This window comes from Opisthorchis viverrini, assembly GCF_000715545.1.
Source record: "Opisthorchis viverrini unplaced genomic scaffold opera_v5_61, whole genome shotgun sequence".
In the NCBI taxonomy this organism is placed as follows: domain Eukaryota; kingdom Metazoa; phylum Platyhelminthes; class Trematoda; order Opisthorchiida; family Opisthorchiidae; genus Opisthorchis; species Opisthorchis viverrini.
This window is the reverse complement of record NW_008751717.1, coordinates 1,664-21,965: the sequence shown is the minus strand read 5'-3', so window position 1 is coordinate 21,965 and position 20,302 is coordinate 1,664. Positions and strand designations below refer to the sequence as shown.

At 46.7% G+C, this 20,302-nt stretch overlaps 3 protein-coding genes across 3 annotated transcripts in view; all 3 read left to right on the top strand.

Moving 5' to 3' along the window:
- T265_03954 (hypothetical protein) overlaps positions 1 to 8,125 on the top strand; it is a gene marked incomplete at both ends in the record, with an annotated part of 18,359 nt that extends 10,234 nt beyond the window's left edge. The window contains 4 exons of the mRNA XM_009168561.1: positions 1,404 to 1,538; positions 3,086 to 3,376; positions 6,409 to 6,681; positions 7,860 to 8,125. Coding sequence (XP_009166825.1) covers positions 1,404 to 1,538; positions 3,086 to 3,376; positions 6,409 to 6,681; positions 7,860 to 8,066 — 906 coding nt within the window. The remainder of the gene's footprint in view (positions 1 to 1,403; positions 1,539 to 3,085; positions 3,377 to 6,408; positions 6,682 to 7,859) is intronic.
- Positions 8,126 to 8,715: 590 nt separating this feature from the next.
- On the top strand, positions 8,716 to 8,955 carry T265_03953 (hypothetical protein; the record flags this gene model as incomplete). Its single annotated transcript, XM_009168560.1, has 1 exon — positions 8,716 to 8,955. One exon carries the CDS (start codon positions 8,716 to 8,718, stop codon positions 8,953 to 8,955), a length of 240 nt encoding a protein of 79 aa, XP_009166824.1.
- A 6,124-nt stretch (positions 8,956 to 15,079) lies between these two features.
- Positions 15,080 to 16,490, top strand: T265_03952 (hypothetical protein; the record flags this gene model as incomplete). Its single annotated transcript, XM_009168559.1, has 2 exons — positions 15,080 to 15,413; positions 16,138 to 16,490. The coding sequence occupies 2 exons, from the start codon at positions 15,080 to 15,082 to the stop codon at positions 16,488 to 16,490; spliced, it is 687 nt and encodes a 228-aa protein (XP_009166823.1).
- Between the last annotated feature and the right edge of the window lie 3,812 nt (positions 16,491 to 20,302).

Sequence of the window (20,302 nt, the reverse complement as noted above, 5' to 3'; positions counted from 1 at the left end):
GTTGGCCTAACCCTAGGGCGCAGGGAATAAGGCATTACTGTCTCATTCCTAATGCGACTGCGCACAGCAGGTGTCTTTTGAGCAGCACCGGGCTCTTTGGTTTTAACAGTATTTCGACCGTATCGGATAATGCGCCGGCGGTCACAGTCAACCGTTGGGCGATCGGAGTGTGCGGTTTTTAGGGCCGACCTTTTCTAGCCCGTCCTTCCTCGGAGGAAGGCAGCATCGCTGCTTCCATAAATATGGACATGCTGGTCGCCTGGGGGAAACGCCTTACTGCCTTCACACTCCTGTCGCAGAAGACAGTACTTTACCCCCAGACCGCCTCGTAGTACGGGGTCTCGCTGCTCTTGGTCTGGCTGCTCCCCTTTGGCCTTCCTGGCATGGTTGCACCTTGTGGAACGAATTTCCAGCCACTGTAGCCCGCGGGATCATTGCAGCGCTGAAGCCCGACCACCACGTCAAGGTGGCAGCTTTAGGTCGGGTTGGGTTATTTATTTATTTATTTAGTTTAGTTATTTATTTAGTTTAGTTATTTAGTTAGTCTGCTGTGGGAAATGGAATGGTATGATTCTGGCCTCCCAACGAACTATCTAGTTAAACGAGTCAATCTTTGCTCAGTGTCCTTTCGTCATTCTCAGAGGGAGAGATTAAGTATTTTTGCTGCATATTTCAAATTTAATTTGCATTACGCAATATTCCTTCGTTCGCCTTTGTCAGCTGCACTAACGCTTATCTCAGGTCAGAGCGCTACCTAAAGCTTGAAAAATTGTTTTTCATTCACGTGAACGCCTGGTGCACAAACAGCTTCCAGGTATTCACACGTTTCGCGGTGAGATGGCTCAGTGGTGAGGGCGCTAATTTACTGACCGGAATGTCTGTGGTTCGGGCCCGACCTCTGCACGTCGACTTTCCTGTCTAGGCTTAAGTAACCTGGCAGTATCTCAGTCCCCATGCTAACTTCGGGTGGCATGGCAGCCAGTCACCGGAAGGGTTTTACAGCGGAGCGATGTATTGTTTTAGTATCATTTATTGTTAACGCTTCGAATATTCTTACAGCCCAAGTCAAGAAGTTTATGACCAACAACAAGGGTTACCTGTCACAGCCTGACGACGTTTTCAGACCTGTTTGTTTCCTAGCAACCCTTTGTGCTACCACCAGCATCACTTTTGAATTCTAAATGATTGTATCTTGTAAACTGGTATCCTTTTGAGTTACACTTACCTCTGTAACTCGCGTAATTCTATGGGGACAGCACATGTTGCACTTACATCCGCTTCATTTGCCCTGGGCAGGGTCTCTGTGTACCTCTGTGATGGCTAATTTCTTTCTAATCGGTCGAGCACAATTTGGGAATATACGTCGATCCTCAGTCAGTAGACTCTATCCCCTCCTATTCCAGCCTTTTCCCACCCTTGCTCAGGCGAGGCAACGTGTGGAGCAGTCTACCAATTTACTGTACCCCCTGCTGTCAGACTACACACTGCGAGAATCCACTCTGCGAGTCAAACGAATCATAAGTTGTGCGTGCGGTCAGGTGAGTTGAACTGATTCTATACGGCAGGCTTATGTTTGTTGAGAGAAAATGCGTCTCTGGACGACTTACACATACATATGGTTTGCAAGTTAGTAGGGAAGAAAGTGGAGTCACCTTGCAGGCGTTTGATGCGAAAACCCGAGCTCCTTCTTTCCATAGAGTCCATCAGATAAACATCGGATCCTCTTTTTTCTGCATAAGAATGGTTATTTGGTTACGCAGTATTTTGAACTGTATCCGGTTTGTCATCCCAACAAAAGGAGTTCCCATGGTTCCAGTGCTTCGGACATCTTAATTACACGTTTTTGAAAACTGAAATCGTAGCAAACCACTTGATATAGGTAGCATTCTTATATCGGTGTATTAGGTTGTGCATCAATTTGATTTTATTGAGAGACTCAGTCGAATCCTAGCTAAATCTCTCGTTCTATTTGATCCAAAATTGTGTGAAATTCGCGAACTACAATTATGTGCACACCAAGGTGGCTTTAACAGGAGACGCAACTGAATCTCGTTTAATTAGTACATAAGATTGACGGAAACTTGGGGACGGCGCTTTCCTGGTGAGTCCCAAGGAGGGCGAAACCGGTCGTGAGCTGGCAGAGCTTTTAGCAACCTTAAGAGTAGTTTCCTTCGGGAGACTACCCATTATTTAATTGACTTATGCTTGCATTTTGCGATGATATTTGTTCACTATAATTTCGTTCAGTCGCTTTGGTTCATGTCGACCAACCTCGGTTCGGCAATTTGATGAGTTCACTTCCATAAGAGCTCACTTTGTGGATGCTCTAAACTTTCGTTTCGGTTTCAAATGCTTTTGCATATCTCACCACCTGTATGATGCTCGGAAGCAGGTGGTTTTAAGTCGTTCATTTAATCAGTCACAAACCCAGTTGCTACGGCAACCGTAGGATTAAAGTAAGGTAGACGCTGTAGGGTTAACCTATAACCATTTTACAGCCAGTTTGTCCTTCAGATCAACTTGAATCCACGACCAAATGGGTTGGTTGTTTGTCCAAACTGGTTTTACTTTCAAGAGGTGCTTGAAGGTGCTCACCCACGGTGGAACAACTTTGGCTGTCATCATCTAGATTATTCCGGTTTTTCTAAATGGTATCGTCAATTTCAAAGGCCACCGCTTGATTCCGGAAATTCTGTGGATCTGCGACTGAAGTAGGATAATACAACCGACAAAGGCAGTTGCCTATCATAATTGAAGTCCCCTCCTTTATCCAAGTGGACGAACTTCACGGTGTAGAACAAGTCTATGTGAATGAGACTACCTCGGTTTTATTTGAATTTCGCTCATACTGTGAAACAGTCTGCCACATTAAACCTGGTAGACGATCTACCGAACTACAGTTTCACTAACCTAGTGTGAAACTTAGGATGAAGTGACTGAGATCATATTGCACCCATTGATTTACGTCGGCCTACAAGTCACATCCTGAGCCTTGGCGACCTCTTCACACCAATAATCCATGTTTGAGTGGCATTTTTTGACGCAAGTAAGCTTGACTTACCTGTCTATCGTATTGTCTGTCCAGATTACAGGACAAGATGTCAACCATTGCCTGGATAGGTTGCGCTACATCTTGGCATTTCTTGAAAACAAACCTATCCAAGCCACCGGGCTTAGCAGTCGTGGGGGGCAAGATGCTACCCGTATTTCATTGAGTGATCTGCTACCAGGCGATCTTGGTTCCGCCTACGCTTGGCGTTGCTTGTTTTCGGCAACACTCTCACAGGCAGAGTATCAGTTCTTCTTCTGTTACAAGGCCGCAGTGGTATACGCATACATGCTTCTGGGGATATTGGCGCTGCATCCGGAAACTGTGGTATGCTCATCACTTCTATCTCACCCCGTTTCGTTTATGACTGTCTGTTGTGTATATGCCTGCAGTAACAACTCAGGTGTTGTGCAAAGGATAACATTTGTCTCCTTAATTGTCCTGACAACCACACGAATATCGTATTATGCTGTTGTCCCCACTATCAATTCACCCGTTGCCCGAAGGTTCACATAGATTGTACAAAAGGCCAGCTGAGGTTGATCAGCTGGTATGCTGACCTGCCAACGAATACAGACAGATAGTTGTAAGCTCGCCAATCTAACAGACGGTTGCTTTTGCCGGTTTGCATGCGCAACCAGGACGTGACGGTGGGCAGCCGGCTGTCTGATGGCATGCCGATGTAGACCTGAGGGGATAAAATCGGCAGATAAACGTTTGAAGGCCCATTTTGAGTCTTCAGTCATCTCAAGCGTGTTTGGTGGTATAAAAATGATCATCGGAATCAATCATTTGTTTGGCGAAACCCATCGATTCCTTCAGGTTTGAGCCCATTACGGTACCGTGGTAGCACCGCAATCTTCTGGTACCGAGCGCATCGTTTTCCATTAAACTTAAGCTTTGTGTTGTCTTCATCCTTAGGACGGCAATTTTGGGCAGATGTTCGTTAGAAAATGTAGCCAACAGACCTCAGTTACTCACGTTTATCAGATAGACCGATGAGTATATCCTACTAGAGGTTTGCGCCTGCGTGTTGTGTAGGATCACATGGTCGGGGCGATACTGTGGAAACCTTTCTGAATGTTTAACTTGGTTCACAACACTGAGAGACGTTTGCATTCAAGGCTTCTTACGTCTGCATAGGCAGCAGTTTTTCTAGGCTTATAGGCCCTTTCATAACCAAACTTACCTCAAGGCTGTCACAGTATTGAGGTATCGGTGGCCCCTGGTTCGATCTCCGTTCTTCAGCTGACTTTAGACGAATTCTTTGGGAATTCACTTAGGTCAAAGCAGAATGTTTTGAAACCAAGGGACGTAGTCAGTCACAATGCGAGAACTAAGTGCCACTATCGAAACTGACACCATACGGATTAGACACTCGCGGGACAATATTTTGGTCAACAAAGGCTTTGAATGGAATAACTGGCCGCGCAGTCGGTACTTGTTGTTGCGTTGCGTTCAGCTGTAGCACCCTTCCGGTGCCTAGCTGCCATGCCACCCGAAGGAAGCACGAGGGCTGGGATACTGCCAGGTTGCCCACGCCTAGACAGGGAAGTCGAATGGCGGAGGTCGGATTCGAACCACGAACCTTCCGGTCAGTAAATTCGCGCTCTAACCACTTGGACCATCTCGCCACCAGTCGGTATACCATTTTATCATTGACGAAACCCTTCTGACTCGGTGTTTTTTTAAATACAGGCTGAACCAATCGGGCCCAGGTCACATCGTTGTTTCACCTCTGTATCAATTTCGAACTCAATTACATAGGTGCATAGTTCGCACTCGGACATTTGCCACAGTATGATTGATTCTCAAATTTGGCAGAGCAGCAACGGTTCAGTGCTAACATCTGGATCGCCTACATCATATTGTGTTCTGCCCCGCGTTGCACTAGGTATTTCTCTATCCTGCCAATGTAAGCATCTCCTCAGCCGCAGCAGAACTCATAGAGGTAGATGGGTTAGCCAGCCAAAGTTCATGTATACGAACGGCGAACCATCTAGTGGTAGGTGTCAGACGTAGCTGGGCTACAGCATAAAGACGCTTTAAGATCTAAACGAGCCTGCTTTTTATGGAATGGGGGTTTTCTGTGTTCCGACTACACCGTGAACCACAGTGGGACACTCTAATACCCGTTTGTTAGCAGAGTTTTCCTCAAAAGTTACTCCTGTTGCTCTAGTCAACGCTGGTTACGTGGTTTCCTCGCCCTGTAAGGTAGTCTACACCAGCGAGCACTTACAAGCTGTGTGGGGTATAACTCGATAATTGTAAGTTCTGACAGCACCATGTGTTTCTGCGGTAGGTAGAACGTTGTAGGGACCCTTTGGTACGTCTACAAATAAATAGATCCAAAAACGGTCAACTTCCGTTCGGTTCAAACTCAGATGTAACACAGCGGTTAGGATAAGTGGAATTAAAAACGCCCAATAGGGGCTGCAAATGCCCTATATTAGTACTAACGAAATGCCATCAGAAAATCGCTTATAACACATTTTGAGATTTCACTAGCAGCCCTTTATTCACTCATCCCATAATGATATCCGCTAATGTTGGGCTGGAAAAAAAGCTAATCTATGTACTCGTCCCTCAAATTGAATCCAACATTGTCTGCACGGAGTAAAGTCATATCTCTACTGTAGATCCATACTATGATTGAGAAGAAAGTCAATCAATGAGCGTCTTTTCAGCATTATTTCCATTTTCTGTCTGCATAAATCGCATGTTTTCCTCCCGCTGCTGAACGGAGTTAGGTGAGGGACAATACTTTGGATATATATATATATTCCTGGGCGAACTGCAAATATTTTGCACCTCGTGCTTCTCATAGGCTGTACAACTAATAGATACCAAACGGTCGTCATCCTGCAAAAAGATTCCTTGTAGATGTTGGACCCTCATTTCAACTCTACTGAGCATGCCTACTTAGTTATATTTTGATATGCATTGTTTAGGTTCGGCGAACCTCACTCGTCCAAGTTGCCTCATCAGAGCAGTCGTTGTTTGTAGCTTTACACTACATATTTCATACAGAAACCAGTGCTATGCTTCGCAATGTTCCGAATGGTACTATGGACGTCAGCAAACCTATATCGGGGGTTGCAGTGTGATTCCAAGTACCTCTCAGTTGGCTATTTCTGTGCAGCCTCTTGTGCGCCGTTATCATCTTATTGAACGGCACCAGGTGAGGGCTGTCCAGCTGATGAATCAAGGATCGCTTGCTTTGGGAAAACTTTGTCACTTGCTGTTGGTGGATTACTACTGCAATCCCCGCAACTATAAGATGTATTTCATGCTTTAGCGTTGCGTTGTGGAATTTGATAGTCGAAGCAACTGATGCACTGCCGCACTTCCACTTGTAGCCCGAATTCCTCGCCCATGTGTGCCTCGCATGCCCAGTACTGGGTCTTTCTGTGGACAAGGAGGCTTCCAGTACAGTTGAATCGGTGATGCAATCTGGAGATCCTCTTCCGCGCTGGCGGGGCACTTCACGACTTTTTGCGGCTCTGTGTGTGGGTCACCCACCCGCGTTCCTGAAAGCTGATAAGCGACCACCACCTTTCACACCAGCGCTACTCTGGCAGGTCATCGCCGGAATTGCCAATCAGCGGTTCGTGCCATGTGCCACAGCTGAGGTAATTTCTTGTGTTATGCTGCCTATCCTGGATTACCTGTATCATCCGTTCCCCAGTTTATTCAGTACTTTATGTCAAGCAGTTTTTGTTTGCCGTAATATTTGTCAGACGGACCAATGCTTATAGCCAGTACCCTTGAAGAGAGGCCATCCTCCTTGGCTTCGTTATTGCATTGTTGGACAACCAAAGATTTTTTTTATAGATAGAGTTCGTAAGGTTGGCCAACTTCGATGCACTTCGCTCGGCAGGTGTCAGCTAGTGGCCTCTACACAGGCTACTACCTGAAACGTCTTACTTGGCGAGTGGAGACTTTTCACAGTCTTCATATGTCGGTGAAGTGGACTACCAAGACCACCAGACTGAATTGAACACTATGATGAAATGGATTGTTTTCTTTGACCGAAGAATGATAATGGCATAACGTTAGTGATGGGTCTGAGGTATGGTTTCCAACTATTAGAGTAAATTGGTTCGCGCTAGCTCCATACTTAACAATAGTCTTCCTCAAATGATCAATATAGTCTTTCCTGCGGCATCATCTCCCTCGGATCTTTCGATCCAATCACTTCTTGTTTTGACACCCCTTTTCGGATATTGGTGAACCGCCTTCGGAACTCTCGGTTTTCCACACTATAACACTGCCGCAGCGGGCATGGTTGTGACCGAGTTCGGAATGGCATTAAATTATTGGGTCACTTTATGACCCATTTCATATCCCTAGGTGGTAGTTCAGACTGCATCGGGCAGACGCTGAGGTCTTCGACATTCACACTACCAAACGCAGTGAATCTGCGCAGCGCCGTACACGAAGGGTAACTCGGATATCTTGTTCTTTTTAATCAGGTTTGGTTCTGTCAACCGAGGTGATCCTACTCTACTACAACGCTCATTTGGATGTGTTTAGTTGAATACAACCCATTTCGTAGATTTTCTATCGGGTCTCTGTTGGACCATCATCTGTTGTTGACTTGCAAGTAATCAAATGCGGACCATAACCCATTAGGAGTTACGATCCAGTTTTACATGTTTATCACCTACTCTTCATTAGTTCGAACCTTGCTGTACGCTGTGTTGATGATTCTCACTGTCTAGGTGATAATGGCCAGGTATCACTGGATCATTTTGGATTGCATGAGACTACAGCTTACTCTGTCTCCTTATATGTTCCAATCTTTCAGGTACTCCATGGTCTTTTGGAAGTCGGCGGAACCACTCTGATGAGGCTCTACGGACAGCAGTTTGACAAGCTACTGTCAACCATCATCAGCTCCATACAGTCATCTCCCGAGCTCCGTCACTCAAGCCCTGAAATTGCGCTACAGTGCACAATTGAGCTCGCTCAACAGAAGAAGCAGTTCCCACATGAACTTAGCAAAGCTGTCTGATTTGCTTGACAGATCTCCCGCCCCTGTATCTATGTTCAGATTCATCTACTTTACACAGATCATTCAGATTTTCATTTTCTTGTAGACTCTTGGCGACAGTATTCTTGCCATCACGGGTGTGCCAGAACGGAATGAGTGACAAACCCGCCGCAAGAAAACCGAACCTTATCATGATTTGATGGTAGTCTACGCAACTCACTGACCCACTAAACTGTAGTGAAAGTTTTGATCTATCACCAGCAGTTTCTCATGCCAGGTTCGTCACTGGATAGACATCCAACGAACATAGCGTAGGACTGGGAGGTCTATGGGAACTTTTTCCTTAAAAATATAGAGAAACTCTAAGGGTTTCTTACTGCGATTGTTTTTCTTTTGTGTAGCCTGTATTAGTGATGTTAAGCTGCACACACAGTCCTATCGTTGAGTATACGCGCTTCAGCTTCGTCTTTGCGTCGCTACCGTCATATGGGCATATTACATCGGCTAGAATGCGACCGGTCTAGATTTCAGTCTCAACGGGAGAACTGTGGATGATGGAACCATATCTGATATTCCACCGTGGTTGTCGTATATATGAGATGACGTGCAAGTAGAAAGCCGAGACGTTGCTGTCGTTTTCATCTCAACTTTTTCGGAAGCTCAGGAAGAAATGGGTCAACAAATCGCTTTGCGCTTGAAACTTGGGACCTCTGGGGATCGAATTAAGGGCCTTACCTCGGTACTTGAGCTCGCGGTAACCTCGCCAATGACAATGCAACTGTTGGCGCTAGGTGATCTGTCGATGCTGTGGCAACGGGTCACCTGCTTGACTTTCGCACTCGAATCACAGTCTGCATTTGGCGTTCGTGGCTATAGAACTACCATTGGACTTCCTCATCAACGTCATTAGACCCACTGGTATACGTTGTATATGACAATTACGTTATAACCACGTCGGAAGTTTACTTCCCACTCGCGTCCATATTGCTTGAGCTATGAAGCATCGCTCTGATTACTTCAGAACGAGCAACCCTAAAACATACTCCGAGTTCTCCCTTACTAAAGGTAGAATGGATCTCACTCAGTTCAACTTACAGGACAGGTTTCAGGAAAATTGCGCAGTTGATGAGGACCAGTAAGATATTTTTGAAAGGTTTTTGTTGTGTTGTGTGCGGTGGCCGAGCTATAGGTTACGCCTGAACTGAGCCTGCCAGACTACGCGATAGGGAGAAAACAGAGAACTGGGGACACGTTGCATTGCCAGGACAAAACCACAGAGCGTTCTGCGTAAATATATAGGATGACTACTTGGCCAAATATGGTCGCTCACTTGTTCGCTCCGTACAGCCAATGGTGGTGTCCCGTCGTGAACATTCTCAGGCCCACGACGCTGGTCGTGTGTTGCTAAGTCGTTTGGTGAGAGCCGCCAACTCACCTACTTTCCGGACGTGTCGAACCGATGATGACCTTGGGGATGTGTCACTCTCTGCACATGTACTTTTTCTTCTGTCTGGGCGCGCCCTGACAGTTTTTAAAAAGGCTTTGGAGTTGCTAAGTTCGACGAGTGAACGTGTTGATCCCCTGTCGGACGATGTTTCGAAATCCACATGTTTTCAGTAGAAATACTTAAGGCGATTGTGTCATTTCCGGTTGCGTCTTTTACTGCAAGGGATCCTGCATGTAGACCGACGATGGGGATGATTTGCGAGATACGCCGAAAGCAGTAAAAGTTGTTTGGGACGCTAACTCTTTACTATGAGGTCAGTTACGCGCAACTGCTATCAGATGTCTTCCTGGATTCCCGAAGGCCTTTTTGCCATCGAGATATACATGCGGGGCCACTGCCTCAAGGTCTTAGCCCGATGTATATGGCGTTGGAACAACTTTTAAGGATGCATCATAGTGGGTGAGAGGCCAATCGATGCCCAGCGCACGTTTGACAATCGTAGACTCATTGGCATTGTGCGGAATGTACTTAATGGTCATCCAGTTAAGTGGGTCTCGGAGCTCCCGTATAGCCGACAAGAGCTAGTTGTGCTGGCCAAAGAAACGGACGAATCATTTGAAGGATCCCACACCTGCAGGTGCTGTAATGCGCTTGAAGTTTTCAGTGTTTGCGGTCCGGTCAGAAGCCGTACTCGTCAGTGACGAAACCAAGATGCCTTGTCAAGCGCCCTAAGGACGCGTATTTTTCGGCACAGTCTGAAGTAATGCTCTCGAATACGTTCAGCTGGGCACTCCGGATGCCGCTACCATTCGTCGGGGTACCGATGGAGCTATCCAGATAAGCGGCAAAACCGGAAGCATCCCTCGGCATCGCATCCATGAATGGTTTAAATATAACTGATGTTGTCCTTGCACCAAAATGGAATCGAGCATATTGAAACAGGCTGCAGTGAGCATTGAAGGCCGAAGGTTGTCAGGATTTCTTTTCGAATTCAACCTGCAGGTGTAGTGGTCTGGCTACCCAATAAGTTAGTTTACCAGGAGTGTGTGGCAAAGAAATAAAAATGATTACGCTAGGTTGGGTATACAAAAATAAAGAGATCAGCCGGAACAAACTCACTAACAATTGTTCCCTTTAAAGTAGTTCGGTCAGCGAATAAACAATAATCCAATTATGTTGGTCTAGAGGTCTTCTTCTGAACAGTTCCCACATAGATTCCGAAGATGTCTGAAATGTTTTGGTACCAGAGTTAGTACGAGACTCGCGAATGACCGCTGCAAGCGCGAGCGAAATCATGAGAGTGGAAGCACGTGACCACGCTCGTATTCCGTGAAATTGTACAAGTGCGCGTTTTTGTAGTTTTTCGTATTCAAACAAAAAAACGATTATGCAATTGATGAAATACGTAGTGTTATAATGGAAGTAAGATAAAGGTACAAAACGCCACACAGGTAAGCCTCAGCAAAACCGGTATTCGCAGAAGATTTGTCCATATTCTGTTTTGCAAACGGTGCCTTTGGAAGGGGCAGTTTATCGGATCTCTAACGTAGTGCTGAGAGTAGCTAAGAAGTTTGAACTCAGTAGGATGGTCTCGTTAGCCATGGTGTCGGACCATGCCGAGCAGCTGGCTGTTTGAACAGCGTCCGTGGTCGATCTAGTTCCTGGCCAATAGTGGGCAAAACTATATACGACACTGCGCTTCGGCTGTACAATTGACCTGGCATCGGGGAGGGTGCACAGTTTGACTTCCACCATTGTGCGCTTTTCAGTTCTATCTGTGAAGATTGGTATATGGTGTTGCAGGAGTTTCTCGTCTGAACGCTTCGAAAACGGTTTGTTCAAAGGCACCCTCAGGAGCTATGCGTCTGAGGCTGCGAATATAATGAATGGGCTTTCCCAGTAGATTCAGCTTACAAGTCCAATTTGATGTCAATATATCAAGTTTGGATCCTGGTATTTGATGGCTACTGGCGTGAACCATCGAGCTCCTGGATGGTGTGGAACGTTCTACCTCAACAACCAACACAAGCATTCTTCAGAAAGCCTTGCGGGCTTAGTGTTCATTCAGTTTAACGTGCGGCTTACCAATTGGTTCCCGCGTTTGTTCACCGAGTTGCGTGGTGTCGGAACCGATCGTTTCCCCGCTTTTCTAAAAACAAGAAGTAGAGTGGCACTGACATGCGCCGTGACGAAATCTCTTGGCCCGCGAAATCGAATTTGATTGTCGTCGTTTCCGAGGCCGCACAATGGAGTTGAATTCTAGAAAGCTACGACGCGTCCTGATTGAGTAAAACGGACCGACATTTAGGCTGATAACACCACTTCAAACTTTTGTGCCCCAATTGGTCATTTGTACAACGACCGAAGCAATTGGGAATGGAAATTTATTACGGAGTCCAGACTCGAACCGCGGACTGGTGAACCGGTCGTTTGCAAGCCACAAGTCACAAGTCGCCACGTCATCAAACCAGTGAACTTTGTTGGTGGAAACTAGAGCTATTTGGACCAATCGCATGTTCGGGTTTGACCTGTGCATTAACGGGCTCTCTTGACACTGGCTGCAAATGTTTAGAAATGCGTTGTCTGGCTGATGAGCTCCAATTCCATTTCATCCAACCGCGTTTTTGCTGCTGCGATTATTTAAAGAGGCTGGATAAACGTTATATAGATCTTTGGTTCCTGTTCTCGAATCGTGATAACCGCAATGCCTCAGCCCAGCTGCCGTCAGCGTTTTCAACAATTGGCCATCAGGGGCGCACAAAGTGCGCTGAAATCACGAAACCAGACCAAGAATGCGTCGTATTTCGAACGTCTGCAGTGATATTCTTGAAATTCTGGCGCCTTCTGGACGCGCCATTGACAATTGGCTTTCGGCGAACACTGAATCATGACTGGGTGTCGGGAAAACATTTTTGTCAATTGGAGCTCGCCTTGATCCCACGCTGTCCAGCGGTCCGAAATTCTGACCATCAAAATGCAGAATAGGCCACAACAGCACTCAAATTCGAGCGGTAATCTGGTGCGATGTTTCGTCTAACAGATCGATAAATTCTTCGCTTAGCTATGTGGACTGTAGACGATTTTGAAAACACTAAGCTCACAGCCTTCCGTAGTTTGGAATGGAAATGCACAGCAGACCAGAGCAAGCCAGCTACGAGAATTGCGTTCGAATTTGGACCACGCAGCACTTTTAAAGCAGCAAATGCTCTCGGCTGTGGCTATCTTCGAAAAGAAATATAGAGTGAGTTGCGACCGCAGGTGAGATAACATCGCCACTAATTTGAACTGACAGCCATTCGTCTACTATGACTACCTTCTACTTCCCTCTAGTTTTCAAGATAGAGCTCCAGTGCTCCAAGTTCATGAAGCTGTGTTGAAACTGCCTTTGACAAGAGAAGTAAGCCACTTAGTGGAACTCGGAGAATGTGTACAATTTAGCATGCTATTTATTTAGTAATGTGATTTTTCACATGAGAGAAATCATGCGACAGACCATTCCCTTGAGGAGCGCACCGAGATGACTGATTCCGGAGGATGACATATTCGCTAGTGACACGGATGTTGAGCCCATTATTTTTTTGGCTTCAATGGACGGACGGGCCAGTAGCGAAAGAATCAACATTTGGAAGAAGTTTCAGGATACGCAAATGCGCAGGTACTTGACGCTATGGTGCTATGATCTGCCTCTCCTTCATCTGTGATATGCTCGCTGAAATTATTGCGCTTTGTAGCAGATGCTGAGAAAACACCGACCGTTGGGAGCACTCGACTCTAACGGCCCGGTTTGCTTGCTTTGATAAAAAGGATAGGCTTGAGACTGTGCGAGATTAACACCTGGGAAAAGAAGGTTGGTGTTTTTACATCGAAAGTGCGGAAAATATCAAACACATGTTCAGCGCACCGCATAATAAGTTAACCCAACTACGAAGGACGAAAGGTGCATGTCTTCCAGATTTGATGCGCTAAGGGGATCCTGGGAGTGCACGCGCATCGTAAGTAACCTGGGGAGCGCGGTCGATCCATAAATTGACGGTGAGAACTGTGTATGAGCTAGCTCTTTCCAACAAAATACCTGCGATCTGTTAATTCTGTTATTTTTAGGTCGGCCTCCAGGTTCGCCTACAAACAGCTTTTGAAGAGGGAGTGGAGATATAATGATAGGCTTGTTACTCAACTGGTAGGGGAAATGTCAACCGATGTCCAGCTACGGTTCCTATGCAAAGCACGATGGATGCTAAAATGCATGCGGCTTCTTCTGCTTGTTCTTCGTAGTGGCTATGTAGCTATCTCTTTATCCACACATATGACAGTGAAGCCCACCGCCACTCACTAAATCACGAAACTCGCCTTTTTCTCATGCTAACAAATCACGACACACGAGCGTGACCCATCTTACATTGACTGTTTGCCGTCTAGGAGTTAACAACAAGTCACGTGCTGACACACTCACTCACGCAAACATACGTGCAAAGCAACCAATGTCTGGCCCTCAGATACAAGGTCTACACCTTCCTTATCACAGGTGGCATGGGTGCCGGATGTCCGATTGTGTATCACATGCATAAACCGCCTACCTTGATCTAAAATGTGGGTGCACAATATCGAGCGAATTCTTGCGCCATGAACAAACTGGCCGCGCAAATGCAAGTGGCCAGAGTCTTGTTCGGTTGTGACGCCATTTAGTGCTGTTTTCACATTTCCAAGACTGTCAGGAAGAACGTCAGTGTGTCAGTTGGGTTGATTCAGATATCACTATCACTGACGTCGATTGCATGTAGATTGTTGATTAGGCATCGTGAACCCCTAGCTGCATGTTAGTCACGTGCGTCAGCTACGTTCTTCCGGCTTCCCGCAATATTCGACGACAATGTCATCCTGGCATGCTTCACCAGTTTAACTGCAGGGTGCCTCTGCAGTTAACCACAAAACTTGACCTACGGACATAGGATATCATGTTTTTCATGCCTTAGGTTCTTCAAGACCTCGCACAGTTTATCCGAAAATAGTGAATGTTTATGGCGGTGATAACTCAGAATACCGATTCTCGCAAAAAATTAGTTAAAGGAATGGCACTCCCGTATATGTTGCGTCCACGACCACACTGTAGACTCCTCAAAACTCAGTGAATTATATCAACGGCATGAATACCCACAGCTTTAATACATTGTAGGCGATTCACGTTTTACCGCTATTCGCGATATCATATTTTATTAAGCACCGATTTTCCAGAAGTATTGAAAGATGACCTTCAAGATTCGAGCACTCAAAGATGCCACTAATGCGGAGAGTTTCCAGAAAAGTGCAATAAACATAGCTGTTCCTCGCTATGAAAGGGTATCTGAAAAACTCGTAGAAGCTGCCAGGCAGTGGTCGTTGGACTGGCACCTTCCTCTGAATGATGAAAAGTGCGTCCATGTGTAGTTTGGAGGGGATTCACCGAATGCCTTTGTTATGCATGGTGGAAAGGGACCAGAAAACATCATGAGGATAGATGCCAAAAAACGATTTGGTTATCTGGGTCTCCTCAAACTTGTCCTTCTCACTACACCATGAGAAATCGGCCCAGAAGGCTTTCGCCATTTTACGGATGATCCGACGCACCTTCTCCCGTATTGCTCGCATGGACTTCCAAGTACTCTATGGGGCCTACGTCAGACCGCTCCTGGAGTACGCCAACCAAGTTGTCTACTCAGGACGTACGAAAGACGTCATCCTCATTGAGCGTGTCCAGCGGGCCGCCACTAGAATGGTTGCCGGCCTCAAATCCGTGGACTACGAAACGCGTCTCGCGATGCTTGATCTCTTTCCCCTGGAGTACCGTCGCCTCCGAGGGGACCTAATTCTTACTTACGCCCTGTTTGAACAAAGCTTGGCAAACAGGTTTTTTACCGTTGACCCAGCAAACACCCGGCGGGGACATAGTAAGAAAATCTTCAAGCTCAGGGCACACACATTCATTAGACAAAACTTTTTTTCATTTCGGGTAGTAGCTGCGTGGAATGACCTTCCTCCGACGGTTGTACACGCTCCTTCTCGAACCCAATTTAAAGCACTATTAGACATTTATTTATGCGAATCCTCGCGCTGGCGAGCATACTGCCCCGCGCTGAGAACATAAAGAGCAGTGCTACACCCTTTTTTCACTTGTGCCTTTCAGGTGAACGACAGCCACTGACCGACAAGAACAAAACCGACCCGGGAAACTTGGGCAAAAGCCTCGATCCTGTGTATCAATCCGTGAATCCGTGAATCTCGAGAAATCAATTCCATTTTGCGACCATCAAGAGTCTAAATATTAGCAGATAGTACACAAAGTTTAACAGATTCGATTTGAACACATAACTGGCGGAGTGCGGAAGGATGTCAGCTGCCCCCCCCCCCCCCCCCCCCGAAATTCCTCTCATGGCTCCCGATGTCCATGAACACCTTGCCTCTGAATTTATTCGATTTGAACTATTACTGTTGTTTTTACGGTCAGTTTGTGGCGCGCGCTTCCACTTTCGCCGTGCACGCTCGTTTAGAGGCTATGGATCGCGTAAAGCAGTCAGTTCAAGTATTTGGACGAAAGGTACGTTACCTGCGGTTATTGTGTCAACTTAAACTAGAAAACTGCAACGGCGGTTGCCCATTGCAAATTGGGCTCAGGCATCATCCGCGTAAACGGACGGCCAATTGAGGCGCTAGAACCTAAACCTTTGTTGCCGAAACTCCTCGAGCCGATTTTGCTTATTGGTCGCGACAGGTTTGCTTGTCTTGATATTCGTGTACGGGTGAGCGGCGGTGGTCGTGTTGCTCAGATCTATGCGATCAGACAGGCTCTAGCCAAATCAGTGGTTGCATTTCACCAGAAGTATGTCGATGAGACATCCAAGAACATTATGAAAGAGAAACTGGTTCAGTATGATCGTAGCCTTTTGGTTGCCGATCCCAGGCGTTGTGAACCAAAGAAGTTTGGTGGCCCAGGTGCACGAGCTCGATACCAGAAATCCTATCGTTAACTCATGGTTTGTTAATAAAATTCTTGGCTTCTGGAAGTGGACTTGTCTTCTCCTGATGGTCAGCTGTTTCCCTTCCTGGGATGAACTCACCACTTATGTTCTAAGTTTAATACCTTAGCGTTCTGGCCTCTTGTACTGCTGCGTCTTCGTATTTTTTGCATTGGTTAGTTCAACGATGAGGCGAGGACTTTCCCTTCACTTAGCTTAGCGGCAGATATCCAGCTGCTTGTCAGAATCTCGGTAATGGTGTTCTTTTAATAGGAAATGGTCTGGAATACATGAAATCTAGGGTGTTCCCGATTAGAAGAGTGCATGTCTCTACGGGACGCTTTTCGTGTAAGACGCCTGACCATGTTTTGGGCCCACAGTCGGGATCATTTCCTTCCTTTCGCATGCGTAGCGGCAGTCGTGCTGTTTCCCCCCGAATTTGGACGGGATGTCGTCGGCCCCAATAGACGACACCATTCTGCAATGATCAGCGGCGACACCCCATAGCATCACAAAACTCCCGGGAGCCTTGTTCCTGTTTCGCGCCGCTTCAGATTGCACCGGGAATAAATGCCTTTCCCCTGCTTAATTCAGCTTCCCGTTGTAACAGTGTCCCGTTATTGGTCCCCGGAAAAGCCCTGGGTTAATTAATATACGCTTCCAGACAAGTAATCTCATCCGAATCGACTGGCTGCCGAACTGGACAAGTACCATAAGGTATGCGGTGTCTGTCATGGGAACTTGGTGGACAGGTGCATCCTTACTACTTATCGATCTCTGTATGGGCCACCGAAACAGCTATCAGCCTGACATAACAGTCGGTCTTGGTTGTTGTGGTGACCCCGCTGGCTAAAGTGTCTGGATCTTTCAGAGTTTGGGTGAATAATGAGTGAATTTAGTTTGTTCACCGAACTTCAAACGATGACTACCCAATCATTCCCAAAATATCTCTGGACCTTCGGTGTCAAGTCATGCCGGGAAGGTTGAATGGGAGGAATTAGCTCCTGTATTCGTGACACTAGCGGCCTGAGAATAAATGAGAGTATTGTTAGCTGCAAATATGATGGTTGCACGCGTGCTGGCACACTGCCATTGCGCCCACACCTAGACAGGAGAGCTATTAGGACCTCAACCAAAGCCCTTGGCTCAAAAGCCTGACCGCAGGGCATCGGTGTCGGATTGGAAGTGCAAGTACATTATCATTTTTACGAAGCACTTCGCCGCACATGTTCCAATCCCCAACCTGGAAGATCAGCAGACTGTTCGCCAAACTTCTAACCACTGACCAACCTGATATGAAGTACTGAGTGTCGCGAGGACACCCCTCAGTATAGCTCAATGGGTCGCCGAGGTACACAAACCACCACATTACGATGACGTCCAGTATATTCGCGACTGAGCTGCTCTTTTCAAGAATGGCGGTGGGCTTCTCAGTCAGTGCTTGTCTAACCAATTTGGATCCATCTGGAAGAAAGAGACCGACCCAGACAACTGGAGTAAATCGACCATTTTCAAAAAGGGTACTCGCAGTGGATGTAATGACCACAAGCGTCAGTTTGACTTCTATTGTATTGAGGCTTACGGCGTCGTTGATGCTTCGTCGTCTTAAGGTAGCACGCGAAAACTTCACTCGTGAAAATCGAGCGGCATTTCGACTGGGCAGAAGCTGCGTTGACCACATCACACTAAATCAGGTGTTAGGGCAACGCCATATGTACAGGTGACGCACAATTTCCCTCAATTTAAGGTTACTTTCGACTCTGTCGATTGGCTAGTGCTGTTAACTACACTCGCTCAGAACTTTGTGAACATAACCCGATTCCTATATTCACGTACTTCTGGGCGTTTCGGAGTGCATGGTGAGCTCTCCAAGAGGTTCTCTGCAAAACCTGGTATCCGACAAAGATGTCCACTCTCTTCATTCTTGTTCAGATTCATCATTGATAAAATAATGAGTCGGACACTGGAAAGTCTTCAAAACTCCAACTTTCAAATTGTTGCGGGAGCCTTGTCGATCTGGAGTATGCAAATAACATCGCCCTCGCCTTGAAAGCCAAAGCGCAGCACAAGTCCCGTGCACTAGACTGACCACCACCATATCATCTTTTTGGCATGCGCCTTGCACCTTTAAAGTGCTTCAGAATGTGGGGTCTTTGAACATCTTCCTAACAATTCAGGGAGTCACTGGAGATTGGATAATTTTTACACACCTCAGAAGTTGTGTAAGCTCTGACGGAAATGTGTGATGAAGTCCGTGCGGGAATCTCAAAGGTTCGAATAACGTTTGCTAATTTGCTTCACTTGTGGGGTCAAACAGGCATCTCACTAGATCTTAGGGGTCGTGTGCACCAGGCTACAATAAAGGCTCTACTGTCGTATGGATGCAAGGCGTGGTCTCAGCGGACAGATGATGTGAGGCGTCTTCAGGTATTTGACCATCGATGTCCCAGAAGCGTGTTTGTTTTGGATGGGCGTCAGCGTGTTAGTACTAAGTGATTAGGAAACGAGTATTTGGTTGTTCAGCAGGTACTTCAATCGGGGAAAACCTCCAGCATTACCGAATACGATGATTCGGTCTTTTGCTACGCATGCCGAAACAGCTTCTGCCTAGACGAGTGTTGTTCTCCGTGCCTCCTTCAGAATGGCACAAACCGCGAGGTGGACAGCACATGACTTGGCAGAAAGGCGTGAAAGAGATCACGAAGAGTTTGGGTGTTGTTAGTGTTGTACGCCTTCCAGGATGGGGTCCCCATGACCCCGCCTGTGCTTGGCTGGAGACATTGCAAGAAGTGGCAGTTGGTCGATGTCAGTTGCACATTGTATCCGTTTTTTTCCAGATTGTCTGACAGCGCTTGGCGGTGTAGGCACCTCAGAGTGTTTGACATAGACCAGCACTAGATCCCCTCCCTAATCCACTCTTTTTCTCTTTTCACTAGCGCTTTAAGTATAATTAGACGACTGGTTGTACGGCAGTGAAACGTCAGTGTCAACACGGATGTTGCTGTCTCTGATGGTGATGATGATGATGGCTGAGTGTAAATTCGCACTGTCTAATGCTTGGTTGGAGTCCTACGAACAGCAGACTGTATGCGAACATGGTGACCGGGTCCCTGAGAATCTGTATCGAACGCCCCCTAATCCTTTCGTCATCTTCGTATGCGCCCCAACACCTTGAAGCAGTGGTATTTTCAAAGACTCATGCGGATATAAAAATTCATGGACATCGTAGTGGTTGGCGATCGATTATGCAGCTACGGAGAATCGATGAGCTTCAGAGCTGCTTCGACGGAGTGTTTGTTTAGGGATGGAGTGGATGGATACTTTGGCAGTCCGGCAAAACTCACAAGTCATCTGATAGACGGATGAAATGGTTTTTGTTTTTGAAAGAAATGTGGCGGTTAGATGGCTCGGTGGGTATTGCGCGAATTTACTGACCGGAAGGTTCGTGTTTCCAACCCGACCTCTTCCGCTCGACTTCCCCTGGCTAGGCATGGGCAACCTGGCAGTATCCCAGCCCTCGTGCTTCCTTCCGGTGGCATGGCAGTTAGGCACCAAAAGGGTGCTACGGGGTAACAGCTCAGCCACTGCTATCCGTCATGAAATCATCATCATCGATAGCATGACATCAGTGTTCAACACCGATGCTTCACTGCCGTACAATCATGACTTATTTGGAAGCCTTATTATAAAGAAAAGAATAAAGGTGGACGGGGAAGGGACTTAGTGCTAGCTTAACACAATCATTCCGAGATGCCTACACCTCCAGACATTCACTCAGGCAGTCTGGACAGAAACTGACAACAAGAACGCCACTGACATCGGTT